The 27,922-nt window shown below is 45.0% G+C and overlaps 1 protein-coding gene across 1 annotated transcript in view; it reads right to left on the bottom strand.

The window, feature by feature from the left end:
* Window positions 1-27,922, bottom strand: part of SLC5A1 (solute carrier family 5 member 1) — a 50,046-nt gene that overhangs the window by 15,794 nt on the left and 6,330 nt on the right. The window contains exons 2-7 of the mRNA XM_033097966.1: window positions 27,427-27,498; window positions 12,252-12,356; window positions 11,550-11,609; window positions 10,294-10,398; window positions 1,574-1,679; window positions 354-434 (exon numbers count right to left, since the gene is read on the bottom strand). Of these exons, the coding sequence (XP_032953857.1) occupies window positions 354-434; window positions 1,574-1,679; window positions 10,294-10,398; window positions 11,550-11,609; window positions 12,252-12,356; window positions 27,427-27,498 (529 nt within the window). The remainder of the gene's footprint in view (window positions 1-353; window positions 435-1,573; window positions 1,680-10,293; window positions 10,399-11,549; window positions 11,610-12,251; window positions 12,357-27,426; window positions 27,499-27,922) is intronic.

The following is a 27,922-nucleotide window of genomic DNA, read 5'->3' as shown; positions in this document are numbered from 1 at the left end:
CTTGGATATTTAGCCTTATTCCTTTTTTTGTCCAGTTTCTCTGTGGAGAGAAAATCATGTCATCAGAGGCCCACACGGGGGACCACTGGCCCAGACTATCTAGAGGACCGCCGGGAATGCAGGCGTTGTCTGGGCCAGGCCCAGCCTGAGAACTCCAGGGAAGAGGAGAGCACCCCCTGCACACCCGTAGTGATGGCCAATCTTGGTTGGACCGCTTCCCTGGGGAGGGCAGAGCGCCCCCAGCTCACTGCTGGAGCAGGTGCAGGACAGAGATGCTGGACTTGCTTTTCTCTCCCTGGGCCTCTCTCTACCTTTGCCTCCCCACCTCCTCAGCCTGTCCAGGCCCCACTTACCGAACCCAGTCAGGATAAAAGACCCCACCAGCATGATCGCCGTCTGCAAGGTGTCTGTGTAAATCACAGCTGCCAGGCCCCCTAAGCAGACAAGGAGACAGTCAACTGACGTCGCATAGGAGGACAACCTGTCAGCCCGCTTCCTGTCTCCACCGCTGTCCCTCCCCTTCTGCACACCTGAGCACACCCCTCAATCACCTGCCTGCCTTTCCTCCCTTCCCCCCCTGTCCTGTTACAGCAGTCTGCTACCCAGCATGACAGCACCACCACTGTTCACAGAAGTGCTGGGAAGACCTTGGGGAAAGGACAACTGTTTCTCCCTATTTGAGGAGAAAGAGCTCGCTGTGATCCTTTTCAGCCAGGAGATGGCTTCTCTGGGGTAAGAAGAAGCATCTTCCACAAATGAAGGCAGGGAAGAGCAAAGAGCTGACATCTCTACAGCATGTCTGCTGACGTTGCCAAGTCAATACACGTCAAAAGGCTACGTGTATGTCGACTCTCTTTACTCAAACCATCTAAGTAACTTCTTGTCCCCAAAGCTATGGGGCTCCAGCTGAGCTGCAAGTTCCATCGCTGACCCTGGCCCCCCTAACTGGGGCAGAGTACCCCCTCTGCAAATGTGCCCCCAATTGTTATTCGTGTCACCAGCTTCTCCAGCCATCTCTTGAGTCTTCCTCTAAAATCTCTTTGTATGTGTCACTCTCCCTTTTTCCCCACAGTGCCTTCCAGTGCCTGTCACGTCAAATCCAAGACCTCTGTCTGGAGTCCCAGGCCCTGTCCTGTGACCTTGTTTGAATTATCAGGCCTTATCACCTCCCCACACACCCCCCCAACTACCTCATATTGACCACTGTCCTCCAGCCAAGCACACCTGCTGCTCACCCCATGCCAGGCCCGTTCCTACCTCCATTCCTTGCTCTCATCTGTTCCTGCACCCGGCACACCCTTCCTGATTCTTTCCACTCAGCCAAGTTCGCGCCACGGTCTGCCAGGCCAAGCCCTGCCCCACCTCCAGGAAGAAGCTGTCCTGACTATTCCAGCCAACACTGGAGTTTTCTGGGGCCACCTATATAACTTGTTAGGGTTGGGACCAAGCAAATACCCCATGTTCAAACTACTTCCTGGGTGTACCTCTCTTCCTCGAGAGGAGAAGCCATGTCTCCTACTTCCTTTCATTCTTTCCAAGAGCCTAACCCGGGGCTGGGCTTGAGTGGACTCACCTGTGATTGTATAAATGCCAGTGATCGCCAATAAGAGAAAGATGGCCAGGTACAGATCCAGGCCCAGGGCCAAGTTGATGAATATGGCCCCGGAGAAGATGTCTGCCTGGAAGGAGAGGAGAGGTGAACTAGGGGTGGCAGAGGCCAGCGAGACAAACTTAAAAACGTTAGCAGAAGCCATTTCCTGTGTATGTAGTGTCTACGCCTGTGAGTTTTCAGGGCCCAATGTTGGCCCACACCTCTTTGTCCTTTGGCTGAAATACCACAATTAGAGATTTATATTTTTATCCCCAGAATATGAAAGATAAGTACTACCCCATTCCGCAAATAGGAGGCATCTAAAATAGTCAAGCTCATAAAATCAAAGACTGGAACGGTGGTTACCAGGGGCTGGAGAGGATGGGGAGACGGGGAGTTAGTAATCGATAGGCATAAAGTTTCAGTTAAGTAAGACGAACAAGCTCTAGAGCTCGGCCACACAACGTGGTCCCTGTAAATCAATACTAATGTAGTATTGTACACTTAAAATTTGTCAAGAGGATAGATCGCACGCTAAGTGTTCTTCTCACAATAAAATAAAAACCAAAAATAGAAGGATACAAATACCTGAGAGTCATGCTCTATTTCTAAGCTTCCCAATAAGCTTCATTTAAGAGAAAAATAGATATTCTATAAAAGAAAAGGAGCCTGTGGTCCAAGAGGCTGTGAAACACTGAATGAAACAAAGTTAAGGCAGTTTCTTTACCAAACAACCTCTCTGAGCCTTTACTATACAGCACGTACAGCGAATCTCCAGGAGGGGAGCACGGTAAATGACCCTTCACAAACTTATTTAGCTATAGAACTCTGTTTCCCAACGCACAACGACGAATACCCTGAGGTTCCTCCAAACCCACCAATGGACTGCCGCTTAAACTGTTTACACTTCGGTGTGCAAAGGTTTATCAGATCTATTCCCAAAAGCAAGTTTGAGTGCTGGAGAGTCCCATGGGCGGGAAGCCCCAGCCCCACGCGAAAGTGGAGAGAAACTTTTACATCATAACTTTATCTCCCCGCCCAGGAGGAGTGCATCTTGACGTAACGCAACCAGAACATGACCAAGACCCCCTTGCATGGCAGGCTGGGTGTTAGGTTATTTGATATAAATTAGCTCATGTAACTTGAGGGAGAATTATTCTCTCTTCACCCCTGAATTCACCAGTTCTTGATGCAATTCTTTTTCCCTTCCCTACTTCGTTGAGCCCCATAAAGAAGGCTACCTGACTGGATGGTGCAGTTGCTAATTTAAACCAACAGAGGGCGCTGGAGTCACCCAAAATTAATTTTCAAGGCATCTCCAAAAAACGCTACTACCAGGAAGGGTAGGATTAAGGGATGATCATGGCGAATCTTTTGTTTTCAAATCTCTCGATAGGAAAGAAATTAGCCTTCCCCTAGATGCAATGCACGAGCTGTTTTATTGCATAAAACCTAATACGTTTCAGGGCATGTAAAGGGCCGCCCAGTCAGAGCCCTGGGGAATGGTGCCCTTGCAGCTCCTCTCTATTCTTATCTTCCCCTCTCTGCCCCCTTGCAGCTCTCTGGGGCCCTCAAGTGACTCGGATCCCCACCAACCAAATCTCCCATTTTCTGCCTCTTCGTTGGCAGAGAGCGTTTCACACCAACTCCAAGCTTATGTGCTAATGCACGACCCCCTCCCCTAAAATGGGCCTCCTGAGGACCCTGTGCCTTGGCTCCCCTACAGATTCTTTAGCCCCAGGGGACCTAATATCATAGTCTTTCTGGTGGGAGAGAAGAGGCAGAACCAGATGTGGGGAGAGAGGTAATGACGTAAAAAGAGATACCCCACGCCACCCCCAGGGCTGGTGGTGAGAGGACCTGGGTTTTAACCGCAGTGCTGCCACTCTAGGCCTGAGTGAGGGACTGGATAAAACATTTCGCCTCTCCCTGACTCAGTGTTCCCAACTTTAAAGTGGGGCTTGTGAGTCTCGGTGGCTGGAGGTGGGAAAGTTCTACTGTTGAGGAGAGCATTTACCTTCCCAGATTGTGGACCTGTTCCACTTTGCCCTCTGTAGCAGCCAAAGAAGACAGAGTTCCCAACTGCACCTTCGCCTGACTAAGGGTGAAATGGCCACTCCTTCCTGACTCTGCACACTGGGTCACGTGGACTGTGACAGATGAGTAATCCTATTGCCCGTCCCTCCCCTCCCATGCCTCTAAAAAGTCACATAAAGTTATTTCAGTTGACGGGCCCCGTTTGTTGATTACAACGGAATGCTGTTAAGTATGCACTTTTTTGATTCAGCAGATTAGCTAATAAGCATAAGTGAGCAAATATATATACGTATATTCCAAGGCTGCCACTGCCCGTAAAATGCCCTCGGTTGCTTACTTTTCAGAGTAGTTAATTTGTAATGCTTTACGACTGTGATACCCTCATTAATATTTGCCTGGCTGTTATCAGTCACAAATAAGTAACACACAACTCCTAAGATAATGCTATAAACAAAGTCTATAAACATTTATGGGACGTGTTGGGCTAATAGAAATCTAGTTTTTATAATACTCTATTTCCAGCTAACAGGGCAGATAAAGAATTCTAAGAAAAACTCCCTCATGAATAGAAGAAACCTAGGACAAATTCTTCCCCCCATGAGTCACTCCTAACTTCAGGGATGAATTATTTCTGCCCTTGGGACCCCAAAAGCCAACAGGAGTGCCTGAGGATACCACAGCCAAGCTCATGTTAGTCTAAGTACCCTGACATTAGTCTTTAAATCTCCTACGTGCCAAACTTGATCTTGCTTCGCTAGTGTATTTTGTTCCTCCACATCCAGCACGTTCTGACACATGCACTGTTTGGATCCTCAAAACAAGGTGATGGAACAGGTAAATTGGCTCCACTTTTCAGATGAGAAAAACAAAGCCAAGGACTTGCTCAAGGGCTAAAGTCTAGGTTTTCTGTCTGCAAGTTTAATGACCTTCCTACGACATTGAAAGGTAAGGGTCCTCCTTCCTGGGATATTTTCTGCAGAGAGCAAGGTCTTTTATTATTAAAAAAAATAACAAAATAATTTATGTGTATAGTTTAACAATAAACAGCACAGAAAGTTATACATTGAGAAATGCAAGTGGCCCCAATTCCATCACTTAGCCCAAAGGTAACCACCATCATTGAGAGGTTTTTGTCTACCAGAGTTTTTAAATGGCTTGCTGAAAATTATACATAAACGAGTACCGTGTTTCCCCGAAAATAAGACATAGCCTGACCATCAGCTCTAATGCATCTTTTAGAACAAAAATTAATATAAGACCCGGTATTACATTATATTATATTATATTATATTATATTATATTATATTATATTATATTATATTATATTAAAGACCCAGTCATATTATATTAAAATAAGACCAGGTCTTATATTAATTTTTGCTCCAAAAGATGCATTAGAGCTGATGGTCTGGCTAGGTGTTATTTTCAGGGAAACACAGCATGTTCCACAGCCCCTAAAAAATAATAATTCTGAAGATGAAAACATGGAAACATGTTTACAGTTTGATGCAAAGAGTGGGGGGAAAGACCACAAAATGGTACAGATCACAACTCTGTAAAGTATGCGCACCATACAGGCAAGGTCACAATATGAAAATGTACTAGAGTTACAGAATTCTGGGTGCTTTCCCTTCCAGATTTTCTTCAATACCATTGTTACTTTTTGTTTTTTACAGTTTCAAAGGTGGGGAAGCAGAAATTTAAAAACACAATATATTCCTGATGGACATAGGATATACATATATATGTAGTAAAAATATAAACAAACATAGACCAGCAGAATACGTACCAAGTTCAAGACAGTGTTTACCCTTTAAAAAGGAAGGAAATAGGTCAAGAGGGGTACAGATAAGCCTCTTATATAGATAATGTCATATATATAATATTTTATTTCTTTTTTTAAAAAATGGTGAACTTGGAGTGACCGGTTGGCTCAGTTGGTTAGAGCGCAGTACTCATAACACCAAGGTTGCCGGTTCAATTCCCACATGGGCCAGTGAGCTGCGCCCTCCACAACTAGATTGAAGGACAATGACTTGGCTGATGGGCCCTGGAGAAACACACTGTTCCCCAATATTCCCCAATAAAAAAAAAATGTTTTTAAATGGTGAATTGTTTAGAGCTATGGAATCTATATGATGGCATATGCTATATTATTCTTTGTACTTTTCTATATGTTTGAAGCATGTCATTACTTTTCTTGCTCTTTATTTTTTATTTTTCAATTAAAGTTGATAGTCATTACTTTTTTATTTATAAAAACAGTGGACTGAATAGGGAATAATCACCAGCTTTGATATAAAAGTACTTTCCTATAATCCTATGAGACTATTTGTTTCACAACTCATCCCAGATTGCTCCTTCTCTAAACTATTAGCCTTTAATAAAGAAAAATGAGGAAGGAAGGAAGGAAGGAAGGAAGGAAGGAAGGAAGGAAGGAAGGAAGGAAGGAAGGAAGCAAAGAAGGGAGGGAGGGAGGGAGGAAGGGAGAGAGAGAGAGAGGAAGGGAGGGAGGGAGGAAATTTCCCCAATGATTCTAAGCAAAACTACCTTGAAGTGGATTAGAAAATTGTGGTTCTCTAGACCAGGAGTCAGCAAACTTTTTCTGTAAAGGATCAGATAATAAATGTTTTAGGCTTTGCAGACCTCTTTAGGCTTTGCATACAGTCTCTTTCCAACCTACTTAACTCTGCCTTTGAAGCATGAAAGCAGCCATAGACAATATATCAACAAATGGGCATAGCTGTGTTCCAATAAAACTTTATTTACAAAAATAGGAAGTTGGATTTAGCCAAGAACTTTGTTCCCATCATTTTGAATGTCTGGATGAACAATATCCATGGGACTCATGGGGAACAATAAAAATACAGACCCAGTTGGAAAACTTCTTAGAGTAATGGAGTCTCTGACTGAGAGCCTTGGGTAGGTTGATTTGTCTCAACTCTGATGCTTTGAGATCCTATAATTTTATATGTGTGTGTTTGTTGCCCATTCTGGTCTTAGTTGTATTTGAGCACCCAATAAATCCTGCCTGGCAATGAGGTTTGAAATGGAGAGCCCCATTGCTCAAATTTCTCTTTTTATTTATGAAAGTGAATAGCCCAAGAGTTGAGTACTCAAACTTTAAGCAGCAGCCAAATCTCTTATTTTCACCTAAGGATCTAAAAGGCACAATGAAGTTGCTGTAAAAGTTTATTGCAGTTATGATCTGTGATAATAGCCCTCGGAAATGTAAACAGGGACATTTGGTCATCACGTGTGATTCATAAACTCTTAGGCTTTATCTCATGGTTATGCACATTTGAATAAGATACCTGACGCTAGGAAATTTTACAGATCAGAGTGCTTCTCAGAACGCGATAAGGCAGGGTGTTCAAGGGGAGTCCATAAAATTCAGAGGAGTCCAAGGAGGAATAATCAAGTCGGAGTCTCAGAGCTCAAAAGGACTTGGCCACCAGTTGGCGGCCATAGTCACGACCCCGTACCACCACTGCCTCATGGCCTGGGTCACATCTGGGCCCTGCCCTTGAAATGCATTTCAGTTTTCTCTCCCATTAATTACACACCCACTGGATCCCCACATCCCCCCAAGCCTTCCTAGCACATCCCTGGTTGCTCCCTGCCTGGACATGGATCTCACAAGGCCACTCTCCTCACCCATCATGAATTCCCCATGCCTCGCCACACGTACAACGACATTGATTAATCCTTGTGTGTAACGTAAATACCTGACTTCCTGACTTTGTTAACTAACAACTCTTTTCTTTTGTCCATGAACCCTGAACTCACGTGCATCTTAATGTGAGCTCCTGGCAGGTAAATCTTCTAAAGATTGCATGCTCTATATATGACCCATGGTGAACCTGAAGTCAGCCAAATTTATAAAGACAAAGCCTTGTCTGTCTGACCCTTCTCTGGCCTTCCATGCTAACTGGATGTCCCACTATCAGATCCTTCATATACCCAGCGTGCAGCTGATGTTTTCTCCTCACGGTCCTCTCAAGTCCCATTCTCAGCAACGCATTCATATTGGAAGGCCCTTTAACTGGCTATCTAAATTTTCCCCAAGGTCTTGAATTTTGATCTACCCTCTACTAAAGACTGAAAGACTTAGAAGGCAGGGGTGGGGGTGGAGGGGGTGGGAGGAATGGTACATAACGTCCAAAGGTTTGGATTCTGTCAGAGACCCTGCTTCTCATCCTAGTTCTGCTACTGTTTAACCCCGAAAGTCCCTCCCCCCATCTGGACCTCAGTTTCCCCATCTCTAAAATGAGAGCATAGGACATAGGACTAGACGATCTATCCCATTCTGTCATCCTGTGCCTTCATTCCATCCAAGCACAGAGCAGAATTGTGAGGAGAACACAGACTTTGGGACAAGAGACACCCGGGTTTCAATCCTGGCTTTGCGGTACACTAGCTGTGTGATTTGGGACAAATTACCTAACTTCTTTGAGACTCCGTCTTCTCTTCCAGGAAGTGGAAAATAAAATTAAAATATCTCCCTGTGCAGGACTATTATGAGAACTGGAGATAGAATAAATAAAGCCCCCATTGGAGACCAAGTAGAGACTGGCACCGAGCCAAGGGCAGCTGTCATCCTTCTGGTGCATTATTCAAGGGACTGTTGGCTCTGGAAAGCAGGGGGAGCAGGTAGGACACTGGGCAAGGCCTCCAGTAAGGAGCCCCAGAAATCACACAGAGAGGGAGCAGCCTACACCAAGTATCATTTAAAAACAAAATTCAGGAAAAGCTGGCTGCTGGGGGATGGGCTCCATCAGGACCTGAGCTGAGGGAAGCTGCCCCTCAGCTACCTGGGAGCTCCCGAGTCCAGGGAGGTTTAATCAGTAACCTGCGCAATAGGTGAGGTGACTAGGAAGGCAGCGCGTGAGGTTGGGCACTTCGTTTATTTATGTGACTACCCCTACACCAGTTTTGAGGGCAAAAAGTGCCCTTTCCATGGCAACTGTAGTCAACAGACTTTCACCTGCTTGAACTGTGGACTTGCAGAAGTCTTGCTTCCAAAGAAGGGGAGTCTGAATTCCATCTTCTACATGTCGTTAGACAGGTGCCACCTCACAAGCTGAACCAAGGAGCCATTCTCTCACGAATTTCCCGCAATTCCAAGGTGACCTCTGCACCCTCCAGGCTAACATTCCTTTTTCTCCTCTTCCCTCCCTCAGGAAAACTGATTTCTCCACCACTCCCAGCACTTCCCAGTGCAGGCTCTGCACACTGATCTCTAATAAAGCAGGGCTGTAAAACCCAGGGTTTTCATCTTGTAACTAAAACTAACCCTGAAGGAGAGGAGAAGAAAGTGAAGGAGGTGGAAACATCATTTTGGCAGAGAAAGAATGAAGGCACCAATGGGGCAGTAGCAATTTGAACCAGGAAGCTGGGCAGGGAGGGAGCAGTAATCCTGGGCGTTAGTCCTGACTCCAAGACAAAGTCCTATCGGCCCAGGGTGAGAACATGTTTTCATTGAGTTGTGTAAAAACATGTGTGCAAGACTGTTCAGGGGGGAAATGACAGTCTCTTCCTCAAATGGTGCTGGGAGAACTGAATATGCACATGTCAAAGAATGGAGTTGGACCCCTATCTCACATCATACACAAAAATTAACTCAAAATGGATCAAAGACCTAAATAAAAGAGCTAAGACTATAAAACTCTTAGGAGCAAATGTAGGAGTCAATCTTTATGACCTTGGTTTTGGCAGTGGATTCTTTAGTGTCACTGAATCAATGAATTCAATTACAACAAAAGCATGAGCAACAAAGACAAAATGAACTTCAAGATTTAAAACTTTTGTGCACCAAAGGATACTATCTAGAAAGTAAAAAGACAATCTACAGAATGGGAGAAAATATTTGCAAATTATATATCTGATCAGGGTCTATTATCCAGAATATTAAAAAAAAATACTCATATATACAAAATGGAATACTATTCGGCGGTAAGAAAAGATGATACAGGAACATTTGTGACAACATGGATGGATCCTCAGAGTATAATGCAAAGCGAAATAAGTCAGACAGAAAAAGCAGAGAACCATATGATTTCACTGATATGTGGTATATAAACCAAAAACAACAAAAGAACAAGACAAACAAATGAGAAACAAAAACTCATAGACACAGACAATGGTTTAGTGGTTACCAGAGGGTAAGGGGGGTGGAGGGTTGCGAGATGAGGGTAAGGGGGATCAAATATGGTGATGGAAGGAGAACTGACTCTGGGTGGTGAACACACATTGGGATATATAGATGATGTAATACAGAATTGTACACCTGAAATCTATGTAATTTTACTAACAATTGTCACCCCAATAAATTTAAAAAAAAAATACTCAACAGCAAAGAAGACAAACAACCAATTTAAAAAAAAAGAAAGTTGTGCATTTTGATCTATGAAGAACAGCTTTCACTGAACTTTTTTGAACTTGTTTATGTTTTCAACCTCCCTCACAATGGAGGATAAGGAATTCCATGGGCTGGCTCCTCGATGCATGAAACAGGACTTTACCCTAAGGAGCAAGAAGACTTACGGAACCAAGTTCATGGAAACATATAGCACTGCCCCTTGGGGGGCCAGCATGTGCTGAGGTGCGAGAGCGGGCAGGTGCTGAGACAGCCAGGCCCCAGCCTCGCCAGGCAGTGGACTCACCGAGATCTTGGTGAAAATGTAGAGCAACAGGGACAGAATCGAGAGGTAGATCTGGATCCGCTTGCCTCCAAATCGCTTCCTCAGGTACTCTGGCATTGTCACCACCTGCATGGGATGTAAGGGAGGTCACCACCAGCCAGAGTGACAGAACAGCCCAGAGCAAGCAGAGCAGTGGCATCCACCGTGGTGTCAGAGGTGTGATGAAGGCTTAACCTTCATTGGTAGAGAAGTCGGCAGTGTGATTAGGTGGCTGCCCTCCAGCCATTTGCTCATCTCGATCCCACATGTTTTACCACTGCAGAGATATTACCCCAGGACACAGAAGGCACCCAATAGACATTTTTTTAATAAACATATGACTGGACATAACCAAGAAGGCAGATCTTTGCCGTGGGGAGAGGGGATATATAGATAGATTGATATTCCTATAAAAAGCACCTACTGTGAGCAAGACATCATAACAGTGGTAGCATCTTTTCAGTGCACCAAACAAGGTGGGCAGGCTGGGTGTGTGCTTCACCCTGCTCTGCACACAGGCCTTGCCAAGGATTGCGGCTGCAGGCCTGCTCGACTGTTCTCCCACTTTCTTTCTGAAAATTCCAGCCACACTCTGTCTGGTTCCCTCAACCCTGAGCCTGCTGTCTGCTGGGATCAGGCATGTGTCACCAACAGCCTCCAGAAGATGCAGCGTCTGCCCGGTGTTTCTTCCATATTCCTTTCAATAGACTTCATAGTAGGTACTTATTATAGTTCACTGAAGAGATGACACCAAAGGTGTCTTAGGTAAAATGTCAGAGAGCTTTCTTCAAGAGACCAAGCATGTATTCGATAGTTGAGTACCAGCTGCATTCTCAGCAAACAAGACCTGCTGAGATATTCAAATGAAGGGGAAATATGGTTCTTTTTCTCATGCTACTTACCACCCAGGGGCAGAGGCACACAGTTATGTATCATGAGCAAATGCATGGCAGTGCCTCATAAATACACACCCAGCATGAAAGGACGTGATGCTTCAAAAGGCTCTGAATAGAGTAAGATTGCTTAGGAGGGCTTCCTAGACGGACAAGTCATGGCTGGGTGGATCTGTTTAATACCCCTAAGAGCAGTCAGGAATTTTATAACCTGGGAAAGAAAGCCAAAGCACAGGCTTTTTCTGCCATTTATCCCATAAAGTCTCCTCCGCCTTCCAGGAGGACCGAGCTCATGTATCTATATTATTTGTCAGGAGGAAAGGGAATAACAGAGCAAATACTTACCCCAGCCTTAATGTAAATGGGGACAAACACCCAGCCCAGGACAACCACCAAAATCAGGGCCTGAAACCAAAAAAGAGGTGGAGTCAAACTAGGAGCTATCTTATCCCTTCCTGCTGCCTGCAGGGGCCTGAGCTGCTACAGAACAGCCACCTAGCATTTTCTCTTTGGGCTCTCAGGACAACTCCCTCGATGGCCATCAGAGCCTGGAGGGGGTTTGCTGCCTGACTGGCCCACAGAAATGGCAGCTGGGCAACCATGGAGGGGACCACACACAGCTGCCCACCGATGCTACAACTCCTTTTGTTTCTTCCCTGATTTATAAGAAGTAAAATACCATTGAGAGACCTTTTCAAAAATGATAATAACAATAATAATGGAATTCTGGTGGTAAGCATTTCCAAACCTCCAATATGGCTGAAAGGGGACCGAAGGGCTGGGCATTTTAACAGAAGGAAAAAACACTGTTGCTGTCATGTCAGTGGTTTTCTCATGCTACTCTGATGGAAGGGGAGCAGGACCGTGGGGCTCCTAAAACTATGTCCCTTCTTCATCTGCATCGTGGGTGGCCCTGAGAGGTTCCCTAAGACTTAGAGCATCTTGGAGCACAGATAGAACTGGTAACGTTCTACCAGTTACCAGCGGGCACAGATTGACCGCTAACGTTCCTTCAAGCTCCAGCACACAGTCTGTGGTGTTACTCACGTTCCATTCAAAGCCCCCAGTGGCGATGCCTGCAGCTGCTCCGGTCCCCGCCAGCCCCACAAAGTGGCCACTTCCGATGTTACTGGCGAAGAGAGAAGCTCCAATCTGGAAACACAAAGATAAAGGAGGGTGAGGACTCTATGCTCCACCAGGACACTTACGGGTGGGCTAAGGAGAGGAGGGATATGTCATCCAAGAGAAGGGCAAGAAAGGGCAGAGGCACGCCAGGAACTTGACTGGGCAGGAGTCTGTTGGGACGGCTGGTTCAGAAGGCAGGTGTGGATAATAATAGTGAAGATGAAAAGGGAAAAATTAGGGAAGGGACAGAAGGACATATTCCCAGATCAGAGCATCTGTGAGTCCTTTGTAAGCCCAGCGCTCAATAGTGAAGAGACCTGGGAAGCCCCACAGCCTGCCCCACGCCCCTAAAAGTCTCCCACGAGTCTGTGGGTTCAGGAGCAGGGCCTATACTATTTGGCTTTCTGTCCTCAGCACTCCTGGTTTGCTGGCTTGGGACCTTGACTAATACAGGCTCTCAGTACATGGGGACAGTTTGATAAAGGAACCATGTACACGGAAGCCTCTGGGCCTCAGCCTGTCACCTGAGCCTGTCACTTGTCAGAGAAGTCAGGTGGCAGAGCCAATGATTTCCAAGTGACTCCTAGCTGTTAAATTCTGTGATACCATGTGCTCCCAAGTAATAAGAGATGATAATAATAATAATAGTAATAATAATTCTCTAATTTGAGATAGTTTGTTTTTACAAAGGTCCCAGAGACCCCACAGACTCATGCACAAAACAGGGCATTTTTCAAGGATATACATATGCCTCAATACATAGGCTCAAGGACAGATTGGAAAAACATATATTAAATACTCAAGAGTGGACACCTAGAATGGGAAAGGAGAATGGGATTGTGAATGGAAGGTGAAGGGGAAAACATCAGGTGAAACAAGAAAGGGCTCTTGCACTCACCAGTCATGATACTGTGCCATCAACCCAATTGCATCTGAGGTCCAAGAGAATTCCAGAAAGTTCTAGAGTCCTTTTATACCCAGGAGGAGAAGGCATAGCAGTATTTGATAAATATCAAACTAGTATAATTATCCTCATTCTTGTTCAGTGGATGGGGGTGAGAGAGGACTTATAGTTTTTTATCTAATGTCCCTAAGATGGTCCAAATCTGGAACAAAACACTTATTTCCCAAAAGACAGGTTAAGAAACTCTTCTGACACTACCAGACGCTACCCCCAGTACAAGGCAGTGGGTGCTTAGTGCCAAGTCAGAGGACAGGGAGATCCCTGAAGGCAGGGCTGAAAGGAGGTCCCGGAATAATGAGGAAATAGTTGTGTAAGTGCCTTTATTCATTCGTTCAACAAATATTAACCTTAGCATCTACTCAATATGTCAAACACTATTTTAGACACTGGGGATTCCCAGTGTTTTATATTCTAACAGAGGAAACATAAATAAATGAACAAAAAAAAAAGAAGAAGAAGAAGAAAGAAAAATGATCCAAGAGTGGTAAGTGCTATGAAGAAAATAGAGGTGTGATACCGTTTCCCAGAAAATAAGACCTAGCCAGACAATCAGCTCTAATGTGTCTTTTGGAGCAAAAATTAATATAAGACCTGGTATTATATTATATTATCTTATGTAAGACCCGGTCTTATATTATAGTAAAATAAGACCAGGTCTTATATTAATTTGTGCTCCAAAAGATGCATTAGAGCTGATTGTCCAGCTAGGTCTTATTTTCGGAGAAACACAGTAGAGTGACTACTTTAGACTGGAGGTTGGGGGAAGTTCCTTCGGTAGAGGTGAGGAAAGCATTCCAGCAAAAGCATTCCAGCAAAGCAAACACACACACACACACACACACACACACGTACACACACACACGTACACACACACACACACACACACTGGAAGGTCATCATGGTTGAGAAGCAGATAGAAGGCCAGAGTGGCTGGAGTGTGGTGAGAAAGGAGGAAGATGGTGTGAGATGAGGCTGGATAGCTGGGCTGGATATATAGGTTGGTGCAAAAGTAATTGCGGTTTAAAAAGTTAAAATAATTGCAAAAACCGCAATTTCTTTTGCAGCAGCCTAATATAACATAGGTGCTAGCAAGCCAGGACAGGAAGTGTGGATTTTATTCCAAGTGTGATAGGAAGCCACTGGAGCGTTTCAAGCAGAGGAGGGACAGGATCTAATTTGCTGTCCCTGTGTAGAGAGTAGTGTTAGGGAAGAAAGGAAGAAAACAGAGACACAAGTAGGATGCTGCTGCTGCATCTGGATGAGAGGGGATGGCGGCAGCTTGGTCTCGGGTGGTGCCGTCCAAACAACAGGCATAGAGAGTGGGGTCTGTTTCAGAAACAAAGTTGGCAGGCCTTGTTATCGGGTCAGATATGGGAAATGAGGAAAAAGTGGTCAGGCAGGGGTAACTCTTAGATTCGGGACTTGGGTAACATGAGAGGACACCATTCATTAAGAAGGGGAAACTGTATACTCTAATTATTGCCACTTATGAATTTTAGTCTTCTGTTATCTGTACTTTCAAATGGTTGTACGACATAGGCATGCTCGTCTTGTTAAAAGAACAGGACCCAGTAAACTTTGTATAAAGAAGTAAATTACCGTTGCCTCCACCTGTGAGTGGAATTCTCACGGTGTGAGTTCTTCTATTGCCCTAGACTGCATCTTGTCCTCCTTATAACATAAACATTAAAATGCTTTGTGAGTTGGAAGGAGGAGGAGGAGGAGGAGGGAAAGCCAGGAGGAAAGCAGTCTCTTTAGAGACAGCCACCTTTTTTTCCTCGAAGCTTGATGGGAATAACAGCCCACTTTTAATCAAAATCCCCTTCTGCCCGCAGCCTGCCTGTCCTGATCCATTATCGTTTCATTTATCATCTCACATTTGATAAATGATTAAGCCTAATGTTGTACTATTAAGGACATAATTATCAGTAATGATTAACTGCATTAGATTAACCTTAAGTTCAAGAAGTCCTCTCCAGCATCTCCTCAAGTGGGGATATTGGACTTTTGGCAGTTTCAAGCTTTCCTGGGATACCTCCTTATCACCTGATGGAATGAGGGCCAGGAGAGCTTTGGGGGCACCAGTGTGCTCTGGACTCAGGTTCATTTCTGTCAAGGGCACTGCTATTGTCCCAGTCACTCACCTTGGCCTCATCCTGGACTCCCTCCCTTTACCCCGTGACCTGCACCCATTTACCAAAACCTGAGTCTGTCCTCACCATGTCATGGGACGCCAGCACTTTTTGTATTGTCCTGCACTGGCTGCCATTATCTCTCAACAGGACCAGTGAGACAAGCTTCTAGATGATCTCCAGTCACCTCCCATCCACATGACCAGTTATCTCCCTAAAGCACAACTCTGATCACATCACCTCCCTATTCAGAGACCCTCCCGGGCCCCCAAATGGACCTGCCAAGCAGTCTTCTGGGAAACTCCAAATTTAAAGACACAGTCCTTGGAATTCAGCAAGATTTCAAGTTCAAGTCCCCTCCAGTAATATGGTAGGGTGAGCTTATAAATTAGAGTTTGAATGCTTTCTTGACCTCTTACTATCTGGATGATCATAACATCTGCGAGCTTCAGTCTTCTCTCGTGACAGGATTGTGCAAGAGTCAAATGAGATCATGAATGACTGACACTCAGCTGGCCCTCAATCAGAGTCTTATGTGGCCCTCATATATATGGCCCGATATATGGCCCTCAACCAGGTCTTAGGTTAAGTTTTGCTCCAAAAGACACATTCGAGCTGATCGTCCAGCTTCTCTTCTCTCCTCCAAGAGGACAATCACTTCACCCTCAAAGACAATTTGTAAGAACTACAGTGAACACTATTTTGGTCTGAATTATGTTCCCCCCAAATTTATATGTTGAAGCCTTCATGGCTCATGTGACTGTTATTTAGAGCTAGGGTCTTTAGGGAGCTAATTAAGGTTAAATTAGGTCATAATCTGATCGGACTGGTCCTTATAAGATGACACCAGTCTCTTTCTCTCTCTCTCTCCACATGCGCACAGAGAAGAGGCCATGGAAGCACATAGAAAGGAGGCAGCCACCTACAAGTGAGGAAAAGTCTCACCAGAAACCAACCCTGACAACATCTTGATCTTGGAGTTATAGCCTCCAGAATTGTGAAAAAAAATGTATTTCTGTTGTTTAAGCCCCCTGGTCTATGATATTGTGTTATAGCAGCCCACGCAGGCTAATACAGACATCATGGCTTTATCACCTACACTCCCATGCCAGGTTCTCACACTGCCCTTCCTCTCGCCGGAGCTCATCAGCAATGCTTCTCATCACCCTGATTTCCAAACACACTCCCTGTCCACCGCTTCACCCACATTCAGGCCCATTTGGGAATCGTGCCCCATTCAGGGAGTGATCCAGTGACATGAATCATCCCGTTCTTCTCTGTAGTCTCCTCCCACATTCCGTCTGAGTGCTCAATTTTAGGCTTTATCTAAACTTTCTCCAGCTTGCCCTTGCTTCTGACTAACTGCTTTCCAAGCCTTCCCCATCCCCTGATGGGGCTCAAGAAGCCATTACAAGTATCCATATGGTTGTGCGGTCACTGAGCAAGATGACCTGGGTCCAACCAAACCCAACAGGTTTGATAGTGTGGACATAACGTCACATCACTCTGTTTTCCTCGGACTTTCGGGAAATCACTGCCACATTTTACTGCCTACATGTCTAATCCTAGAAAGATGACAGGAAGGAAAACATACGGAGGAATTATAGAATGATAGAATCTTTCAGAGCTGGATAGACCCACAGACGTCACAGCTTAAATCCTTCCCCCCCACCACCATGTGATGGTCAGCATCTGGATGCACACCCCTCGTGACAGAGAGCTCCCCACCTTATGAGGCAACTGAATCCATAATGGAACAACTCTCATGGTTAAAAAGTGCTTCTTTAATCTTGAGCCAAAATCTACTCGTTAGTCCTGATTCTGCCCTCTGGAATGATACAGAACAAGTCAAATCTCTCTCCCACAAACTAGCCTTTCTAGTATCTGAGGACAGGGGTTGTGCCCACTCTCAAATCTTCTCCAGGCTAAGCTGTTTCTTCTCGTGTGTCTGCTCCTCACTGGGCTTGAATCCACATGGACTTGTATCTCACCATCCTTGTTGCTCTTTGCTGCCCTCAGCTCCGACTATGTGCCCAAGTGGGCCTCTGACCCAAATGGACACTCCAGACATGAGCTGTCCGGCGCAAATCAGGCTGCCCTTCTTGACGTGCCATCTGGTTTTAACATCATGTGGCTTCAAATCCTCTTTTAAACCTGCCACTCAGCCATGGGTCTTTGGCCGTGGTGAGGACCAAGCTAACGCCTCTCCGTGCCCATCACTGTCGGAGAATCTGCCTCTAAATTATGTGGGCCATTTAACAAGAACAGATTTCCTCTCACTGCAGTTTAGATTCCTGATAATGCTAATTTGGTCTGCCTTAATAATACAGTGGCTCTATCACTGACAATTTTTTTCACTTCAACCTCTCCAGGGTTTGGCACAAATGTGATGTTTTCCCATGAGCCTTCTCTAAAGGGAAAACTGCTTAAACCACTTACTACTCCAAACTACTTAAAACTACTTAAACCTGTTTTTAAAGGCAAACATCTGGCCAAACGCATTTCTCCCTACCAACTATTAATGTTGGAAGTCGGAAGCTGGCAAGGACTGCGTCTATCTCTTGAACCAAAGGCAGATATTAGTCTATTTAATGATCACTCCTTCGGTGCTTAACTCAGCCCTTGGAATGGGCTCCTCGAAGCAATACTTCTCACCGAGTGTTCCGTGGGCCAGGAGTATCAGCTTCACCTGGGAGCTTATGAGAAACGCAAATCCTCCTTCCCCACCCCAGACCTACTAACAGAGTCGTCAGCGCTCCAGCTGATGCTCCCGCACAATAGTGTGAGAAGCCTGCTTGGGCCGGACTGAAAGTCACTGTTCCCCCCGAAACTTGCTTTGTCCTCTCTTCCAGAGCAGAAGTACAGTGACTTACTACAACACTGGGCGGCTAAGATGGGTGGGAAACAAAAAACTTGGGGAGAAAGAGGCTCTCTCTCCAAAATCCCCTACTTAACCTCTGGAGTTTTAAAGGTCTGTGAAATCATGGCATTCGTGCTACCCATTTTTCCACGATGAGTTCGTGTGATCCTATAATCGGAACACAGATTTTTGCAACAAGTCCAGAGCTGTCTCATTCACTCACACAGCCTGAGGTCTGAGAACAAAACATGCAGGGAAGTTATCTGTTTGGCTAGGGGGTGGGGAGTTATAGAAAAGACATGAAAATGTCATTGAATGCTAATTAAAATTATGTTTTGTGTGACAGGAAATAGAAAATAGACACCTTAGCCCAAGCATCTGATGTTAGAGCAGGAATTACCTTGGAAATAATTAAGGTCAACCTTTCATTTTCAAACAAAAACAACACTATAGCCCAGAGGAAGAAAGTAATTCAAGTTTACACACTAATTTTATCTTTACTTCCCACACCCTTAGGGATAAAAGTAAGATAGCATGCGTACACTCAGGACCACTAACTCAGGAGAACTGCCAAAGACAACAGACAATGGCTGTGTGTATCTTCCTAGCTTCACAATCAGAAGCGGCCAATGGATTTGGAAAAAGTACCTTATATCAATAATCATGCTCGAAAGCATAATTAACTCGTGTGAACCTCTTCTCCTCCTTCTAAGCACACTGGAAGCCTTCTGACCTGGTTCTAATCGTGGCTCTGCCGGAGCAAATTATTTGACTTTGAGCCAATCACTTTACTGCCTTGAGCCTCAGTGTCCCCCACTATACACCCAGGATAAGAATCCTTCTTAGCCTACCTCTCAAGGGCGTTCCTGGGCTTAAAGGAGGTGACAAATATGAGAAACCTTTTACGAAACTTTTGCCCCACAAAAGCATGCTATTCTGAAGAAATACTGATGATGCTTTTACACGGCCCATGATTTTATGGAGTGCCCTGAATTTGCTGTTAAGAGACAGAGTGGTCATTTTCTCTTGGAGAGAGCAAGATCTTCACAATTCAAATGGAAAAGCACTCAGTTAATTTCAGGAAACTGCTTTGTTAACAGACCATATCATACCCAGATGTCCATCACTCTGGAGATGGTTTTCTACTCCCAGCTTCTGTCTTTCCTTTCAGGGGTTGATACCAGGATATCCCGGGGCCTCCTCTTCTGGATTGTGCTAGACACCTCCATTGAGATATCCTCAGAGAGTGGTTCTCACCACTCACTCACTGACTCACCAAGAGCAGCTTCCAGTCCTGTAAGCTCCATTCATGGTAAGTGCCCTGTACATATTTTATCTTTTATACCATAATTTTACTGTAGCTTTTCTATGTTTAGATATGTTTAGGTACACAAATACTTACCATTGTGTTACAATTACCTACAGTATTCAGTACAGTAACATGCTGTCCAGGCTTGTAGCCTAGGAGCAATCCTCTAGAGCAGGGGTGTCCAAACTGCGGCCCGCGGGCCAACTGCGGCCCGCGATCCATTTTTTATTGGCCTGCAGCAAATTCCAAAAATATATTTAGTTTACTTAAATAAACCAGGTGAGGCAATACGTACTTCACCTCGAGTGAGTGGCCCGGCTGTTTGGGTATTTTACCGCATATGGCTCTTGGTAAAAAACGTTGAAAAAAGTTTGGACAGCCCTGGTCTAGATCATACAGCCTAGGTGTGCAGTGGGCTAGACCATCGAGGTTTGTGTAAGTCATGCTATGATGTCCGCACAAGGACAAAATCACTAACAACACATTTCTCAGAACACATCCATGCCGTCAAGTGGTACATGACTGTAAGTTATTTGTTCCTTTCTCTGTCTGCATTAGTGCTCATGTGTTAGAAGATGGTGGGAGGGCAGCCAGAGAAGACGGGAGCTTAGGTACTAACTAGATGGCAGGAACTTGGCTACACACCCGTCACCTGATGCCTAGGAACACAAATTGTACATGGGGTGGTGAGTGGCTATGCATTAATCAGAGAAACTCTAAGGAGGAGACTAAGCCGTGAAGAATGGGAAGGAAATGGCTCCATCACTGAGAGAGAGGAGAGAAGGACAGAAGGGGAGAAAGAAAGAGAAGGATGAGGGGGAGAAGAGCAGAGGGGAGAAAGAGGAAGAGAAGGAAGAGAAGGAGGGGGAAGAGAAGAAAGGGGAGGAGGAGGAGGAGGTGGTAGAAGAGGAAAAGGAGGAGACAAGAGGTCGTTCGAGAGCAAGGCAGTCGTAACTGCCATACTGAGCAAAACACTCTCCCCACAAAAGAGATACATATCTATGGAACTGCCTAGTTTTACAAAAGCTTGACTCACACTGAAAAAAAATAAAATATTTTAGGGAGTGAAGAAGCATGGCCACCCCAGATTTTACCAAGAGGTCTAACATGGGCTGAAATTGGGCACTCTGATTCTGGCCAGGCTTGCATTTCCAGTTTTACTATCATGAGGAAAACAAAAATTCTCTGTACATAAGAACAGAGATGTGGGGCACTGCTGAAGGCAGGCTTCACTCGGACCCGGTCCTCTCCTAACCCCCCGAATTCTTACCACTGCCTATGCTGTGCGGCCACTACACCAGGGAACAGAATGCAGCTGAGGCTTCCAGTGACGTCAACAAGGGGTTCCAGCACGAGGGTCTGGGGACATGGCTCTCTCCTCCCTCCCATTCTTTAATTCAGAACATATTTGTCAAGTGGCTGCTAGATGCAAGGCCCTGGACTAGCTGTTGAAAGAGATTTAAAAAAAAAAATTTAAGAAAAACACAGGCTTGGGGCTGCCAGACAGCTCAGTTGGTTAGAGCGTGAGCTCTGAACAACAGGGTTGCCGGTTCGATTCCCACATGGGCCAGGGAGCTGCACCCTCCACAACTAGATTGAAGACAACGAGCTGCTGCTGAGCTTCCAGAGGGGCGGCCGGATGGCTCAGGTGGTTAGAGCCTGAGCTCTCAACAACAAGGTTGCCGGTTCAATTCCCACATGGGATGGTGGGCTGTGCCCCTTGCAACTAAAGATTGAAAAACGGCAACTGGACTTGGAGCTGAGCTGTGCCCTCCACAACTAGATTGAAGGACAATGACTTGGAGCTGATGGGCCCTGGAGAAAACACTGTCCCCCAGTATTCCCCAATTTAAAAAAAAAAAAAAGAAAGAAAGAAAAGAAAAACACAGGCTTGGCCCTAGGATAAAGGAAAGCACACATAGCTACATGCAAGAGGAAAGAAATCAGAGCAGGAAGAGAAGGCCACCTGGACTTCATGGTCACTTCCACCCAAGCTCGTGAAGGCCAACTGCTTGTCTACCTTCCGTCTCACACCTTCCTTCCTGCTCCCTTGGTGAGCTCGCTGCCCCCCTGTGTCCATTTGCATTGTTCCGGCTTTCTCTCTCAGGTATGAGTGCCCAGCTATGTCTCTGGCCTGTCAGGCTCTTGCAGGACTCCCAATGGCCACTCCTATAGCACCCTAAGTGGCTGAACTTTGAGCCGATCACTAGGTTTTAAATAGACTTAAAAATACAGTCAGATACATTTTACTCAAGAGAGTTTAAGAAGTGTGAGAAGCTGTCCTCTTTCCTCACGGAAAAGTTCCATCATCGTTTTTGGTCAACCCTAAATGAAAGAATGTCTTGGTTTTCAGATAAATCTTTAGACCATACCTATTGATCTCATAAATTTCCATCTCAAAGGATAAGGAGAACGAGACCTGAGAAAAACAGAGAGTCTAGCGCTGTTGTTATCTTGCGTGAACTTGGGCAACCCACGGGGTTCATCATGGTTGTTGCTAGATCACTGAGGATTCAATCAGATAGGGGATATGACAGTCCTTCAAAAGCTTTCTTCAAAAGCTTCCAGTTGAAATAAGGAGAACAAGAGCTAAACCGGAGAGTTGACTGTGTGCCAGACACTGTTCTGAGACTGTACATGCGTCCTCACAACAACTTCGAGTAAGTGCTATTATTCCTATTATAGAGATAACAACCGGTAAGGCTCAGAGATGTTTAGTAACTCATCACACAGGGTCACACAGCTGGTAAGGGACAGAAATTGGATTTGGACTCTAGCAGCCTGACTCCAAAGCCCAGGCCTAAAGAAAGGGTCGACAAACGAGGGTCTACTGGCTAAATCTGGCCCTCCACCTGTTTTTGTAGATAAAGCTTTATCGGAACATACCTACACGCATCTATTTATGTCATATCCATGGCTGCTTTCACGCTACAGCAGAAGTTGTGATAGAAATTGCAAGAGCCTTTTTAAAAATTTACTATCTGATCCTCTACAAAGAAAGTTTGTCAACCCTTGCTCTGAACCACATTGAAATACTCCTCTCTAGTGATTCTCTACAAATAAAGGAAGGAAAAAAACTACGGCTATTGAGAGACACACAGTCATTCCATTTTCAAGACCTTTGCTGGCAATAAACTGCCTAGCACGCCCATTTCCCTCAAGCTTATTCCTGCCTCTGTGGTGCGGAATCAGAATTTTATTCCTGGGAGATCCTCAACTGGACTGTCTCCCAAAACAGAGGAGACTCTTTGAGGTTCAGAGCGGTTAATGATTTGCCTGATGTCACTCGGTTCTTTGTGAGATTCCCCACTCCCTTTGCAATGCTTATTTCTGTGTTGGAAGGGTTTTGAAGGGTTGGCTCAACCCCATTGTATCCAGACTGCTCCCCATTGTATCCAGCTGGCTCTGGTATGTGTGACCAAACTCTCCTCCAAAACAAGAGTCCTCCACTGGGCTGTGTACCTGGAGCCACACCTGTCTGAGTAATTTCTGGTACCACTAGCCAAGGAGTGGGGAATTTCCCCTTCCAGACTCATGTTCCTGCTTTCACATCTCCCACTTGCCCAAATAATCGTTACAACACAGCACACAGGCAGCTGTGTGTTAAAGGTGCCAAACCATGATGGCATAGAGAAAGGGAATCCTGGGCCATGAACCAGCCCACGGGTACAAAAGGTATAGCTTCATGGTTTCATGTTACTCAGTAACTCAGACGGCTCGGCTTGCCTCACATGTGACTCAGGCTTCTGTGAGCCTTCCTGCCTGGCTCCCTGTGTAAGCTGACTCTTCTTGTGACCCAGCCCTGGAGTCCTTGCTCTTCCTCTCCAATTGTCCCTCACTTCTATCCCCAGGCCAAGGCACAAACCATTTCTCTCTCTTCGCCTCATTAATGTTTTGGGAACAGGGTCTTTTTCTAGAGCTCCTGATTCTTTACCTATTACAGGTTACAACCGTTCCTTTCAAAGTCCCCAAAATACCCTCAACTGGCGTCTCCTCTGTCCAATCTCCTTTCAGACTTTACAAGCTCTGATTTCCTCCTTTTATCAGGATGTATCAATCCAAGGTCAATGCAAGTCTTCCCTTCCTAAAATCCCAATACTTTCTTTCCGAAGCTTCTCTGGTTGCTCACTCCTCCTACAGCACAAAGTAGGAGGCCAAAGCAGGTGGATAGGGCAAAAGGTCCCATTGGACGGTTTCTGGCTCAGTCACAGGCTGAGAGAGATGTCAACTTCAGAGAGCCTGTGGCCCTGTGATGCTCTCCTTAGGCCAGCACATTTGAGAGCCGCTATCCCAGTCATGAACTTGCAGGCTAACAAACAGGCTTAAACTGAATTTGCATTTTGATACAAAGGGAAATTTAGACGTATAGGTTTGATACAATTGAAACTAGTTTTCGATTTTGGAGAGCACTTACTTAGATTTGCATTTTCTTGCAGGCCGAGTTTTCCTTCAACTCTCTCTTTCAAGTGTGTATGGCAATAGTGTTTTAAAACCGTTTTAAATTTTAGTATAGAAATCACCACGCTTATTTGTCTTCTAAACTAACAGTTTCTAAACTTTTTAAGTCAGCAGAAACGTGTACTCAAATAAAGTCTTAGCAGGTTGCCCTTTTATAAAATAAATAAAAGCCGGGTTGCTGGGAAGGAGGGGGTGAGCAGCCCCTGAGGCATTTCTGCAGCGCTTAGGAAACGCATTTTTAAAACCACTACTTTAGAATATAACCATACTTTACAGAATCTAAAACACCAACTATTGGAAGACACACCATGTAATACGAAGAAAGAGAAAACACTGCCACTTAAACCGTGGCATGCTAACTGATAGGTTATAATACACGAGCCAATTTCAAAGATGTTAAAATGTGGTCAATGTGCAGCTGGAATTGATGGTTTATAGTACTACAAAGAAATATACATATAAATCACGTTCATTTATTCACACAGTCAATCTGAAAGTTAAATTTAAGCGAAGAGGCAATAACAACTTCACATAAATTCTACTTTCCATTTACTGACCAATACTACGTGCTGTCTGTGCACCAAATGCCAACTGGGGGCTGGCCTTGGCACTCCTGGTGTTTCTTCCATATTGTAATGTTCCCATTTATTGAGCCCTTGCCAAGCAAGGTGCTGAGTGTTGTACATTTAATTATCTCATTTAATCCTGGCAAAACCCTCCAAAGCAGGTATTATTATTTCCTATTTTATAGAGGTAGTAATTGAAGCTCAGGGAAGTTCAGTGATTTGCCCCAAAATCACACAACTAATGAATGTGGCAGGTCAAATATGTTGACGTCAAAGCCCATGCTCATTCTACTACTAGAATACTCTAATTCTAGAAAATTCTAGAGTTGGGAAAGACAGAGGACACTGCTTCCTCATTCAAGAATCCTCCTCCCCAGCATCCCTAACAGATGGTGGTATTTTCAGTAATCTGACCAAACAGATAAGAGTCTACTCAAATCAGTACTTATCAAGCATCTGGGAAACATCTTTAAAATGGAGATTCCTGGGGCCCTCTTCCAAGGTTTTTTTTAATTTCCTAGGTCTGGAGTGGGGACCAGGAATTTGTGTTTTTAAGAAGCACACTCAGGTGATTCTGATACATGAGCAGGTTTAGAAACCATTGATGTGACCTCATAAAGCCCTAGATGGAAACTGTTGTTGGAGGAAGAAAAGTTGAATTTCAGCCTCATCAAGGAAGCAGTGACTTCTGCGCAAGAGAAGAATAATGGCATGTTTCTCTGTTGCATTAATCCAATACTGAGAACATGAGGAAGGAAAACACCGCTCACAGGAAACCCTACGTGAGCCATTGAACCCTGCCTGCTTTGGGTGGGGCTAATCCCTCTCACCAACCAAGTCTCAGCCCAGACCCACACCTGGGAATTGTCAGGAAGAGAGCCATCACTTCTGGTCAATGTGGGAGGTGTCCCCAGGCCTAGCCTAACATGCATATCTCCTAAGGATGGTCCTACCCCATGCTTCTTCCCTTTTCTCATTGGCTTCCCCTAGACCCAGAGCTTGGAAGCCAAGACCTTATCCCTAATAAATCAGCGTTAGAAATTATACATGAAGAGATATGAGTTTCTTGTCAAAGCAGAGGTGAGGGGAGTAGAAAAGGTGGTTGGATGCAAACTGAGGCTAGATAAGCACTTGGCACGTTTACTGTAGGGGACACTGAAGCATTAGATGCAGTGGGGGGTGCACTATGTTCAAAATAACTAAAGTAAACTACAAGGTCTTATTCGGCTATCTAATTCAGCAAATCTCAAGTCTGCTAAGATTTCATGCCAGCCTTGGCTCTGAGATCTGCAGAGCGGCATTATCCAACAGAACTGTCTGCGATGATGAAAATGTTCTAGATCTGCCCTGTCCAAGATGGTAACCACTATCCACATGCAGCTATTAAGACTTGAAATATGGCTAATGTGACTGGGGAAAGAGATTTTCAGTTTTATGTAATTGTAATGTAAATTGCCAATGTGATTAGCGGCTACCATCCTGGACAGCGCGGTTCTAGAGGGACTATCCCAGCCTTGTCCTGAACTTTGTGATCAGAGCTGCCTAGTCAACACCCGCTTTTAGGAAATTGCCAAAGTCCAAAGCATAAGAAGACAAAAAACCCTGACAAAGAACAGAAAGGAGGCCTCAGATTGTCTGTGCCTTTACTGACCCACACGTGGTGTCATGAGAGACCACCAGGGGGGACCCACCACAGAAACTAGCTTCTGCCCAGTATTCTTGGCTACCGTAAGAATGAAGCAAAAATGACTTGAAGGGTAACCTAAGCAGTTGTGAAGATGCCAGTGGTTAAAAGCCATCTCAAAACAACGTATCAAAGGCCAAATGTGGCGTGATTTCCTCCTAACTTCTCTCTGTGCTGCACACGACAGTGGTTTTACTTTCTTTACTTTCTTGCTTCTCTTTCTCCAATTGACTCATAGCTGTCACCCTCTTCTCGTTGTACGTGTGCTTCATTATCCCCTCTTTCACCAGCCAGTCTTGTTTATTTCTTAAGCCCAAGGAATTTTTTGGCCAATTTGGTCAACCAGTTGTTTCGGAGAGAACTCTTCATGGAAATGGTCATTGGGCTGAACTGATAAACAGGCCAGAGTCCTGTGCTGACAGGGTGGAAAGGACATCCCAGTTTCTCTCCTATCCATACACATATCCTTTGATTGGGATCCATGCACATATGCTTTGATGTAGTCCTGCCCACATACAAGTGTCAGAGAAAGCACCTCTTAAGTTTACAAAATACAAAATCCACCAAGAGATGAAGTAAACTGTAATTGGGAACAGTAGGGGCTCCTCCTCCAGCCATTCAACAAATATGTATTGAGGGCCTCCTGTGTATCAGGCACTGTCAGGCTCCCAGAGCAGGACAGATAGTCTTCCATGGGACTTAAAGTAGCAAAAAGGTAGCAAAAGAGCTACTATTTATTGAGTTTCCACCTGCTGAGAGGTGTCCACTTCTCACAACACTCCTGGACGGTAAATATTACTTCCCTCATTTTATAGATACAGAAGAGGAAGTTCAGATTTGTCCCAGATCCCCTCGGTCTGTGTGCTCTTTTTGCTTCTCCTCACTGCCCACTTTGTATAATCTTTTCCTCTATTTATCCCTTGAAGAATTCCAAACATTATTTATTTAAAGGCTATTCCCTTACCACAAGAGATCAGGGTGCCGAGGATACCTGGGGAGCACGAAACCCATTATCAGGGATCTAAGGCTGAAAGGAAGAATCACTGCGTCCCCAAGTCAAGAAGAATATGGCCTCCTACAGGGAATATCGTAGTTAAGCAAACAGTATTTCAGAGAAAACTTACCGGCCACCACACCATACTTCGTCCTGCCAGGAAGAATCCTCCAACGGTCCCACGATTAGTGGAAAACATCGCCTGAGGAGGAGAGGGTCAAAAGTTTAATAGAAAACTAGAACAGAGTGACCTTGCAGCCAAAAGGACACACCGCCCCATATACTCACACTTTCTTCTACCCACTTCACTCTCTGAAACACTTCCACATTCCTCACTCCCCTGGAGCCCAGTACACTCAGAGGAAGGAGGGAGGGACCTACCTTTGACAGACATGGAGACTGAAGCTCAGGTTTAAAGAGCTTGCCCTACTGCCAGCTCTGCAATGAGCTTACAGTGTGGCTGCGAGCAAGTCCCTCCACCTGGATCTGTTTGTGTCTCTGTTAAATAAGGGGAAATGGAAACATGTGTGGCTTTTTACAAGCATACTCAAGGTGCCTAATGAAGGATCGTAGTTTTTTAAAAGCACCATTTGGTATGTAAATATCTCAATAATGCTGCTAAGAAA

The sequence above is a fragment of the Rhinolophus ferrumequinum genome, chromosome 25 (assembly GCF_004115265.2).
Source record: "Rhinolophus ferrumequinum isolate MPI-CBG mRhiFer1 chromosome 25, mRhiFer1_v1.p, whole genome shotgun sequence".
Taxonomy (NCBI): domain Eukaryota; kingdom Metazoa; phylum Chordata; class Mammalia; order Chiroptera; family Rhinolophidae; genus Rhinolophus; species Rhinolophus ferrumequinum.
The sequence above is the reverse complement of the archived record's forward strand: the minus strand, read 5'-3'. Positions and strand labels throughout refer to the sequence as shown.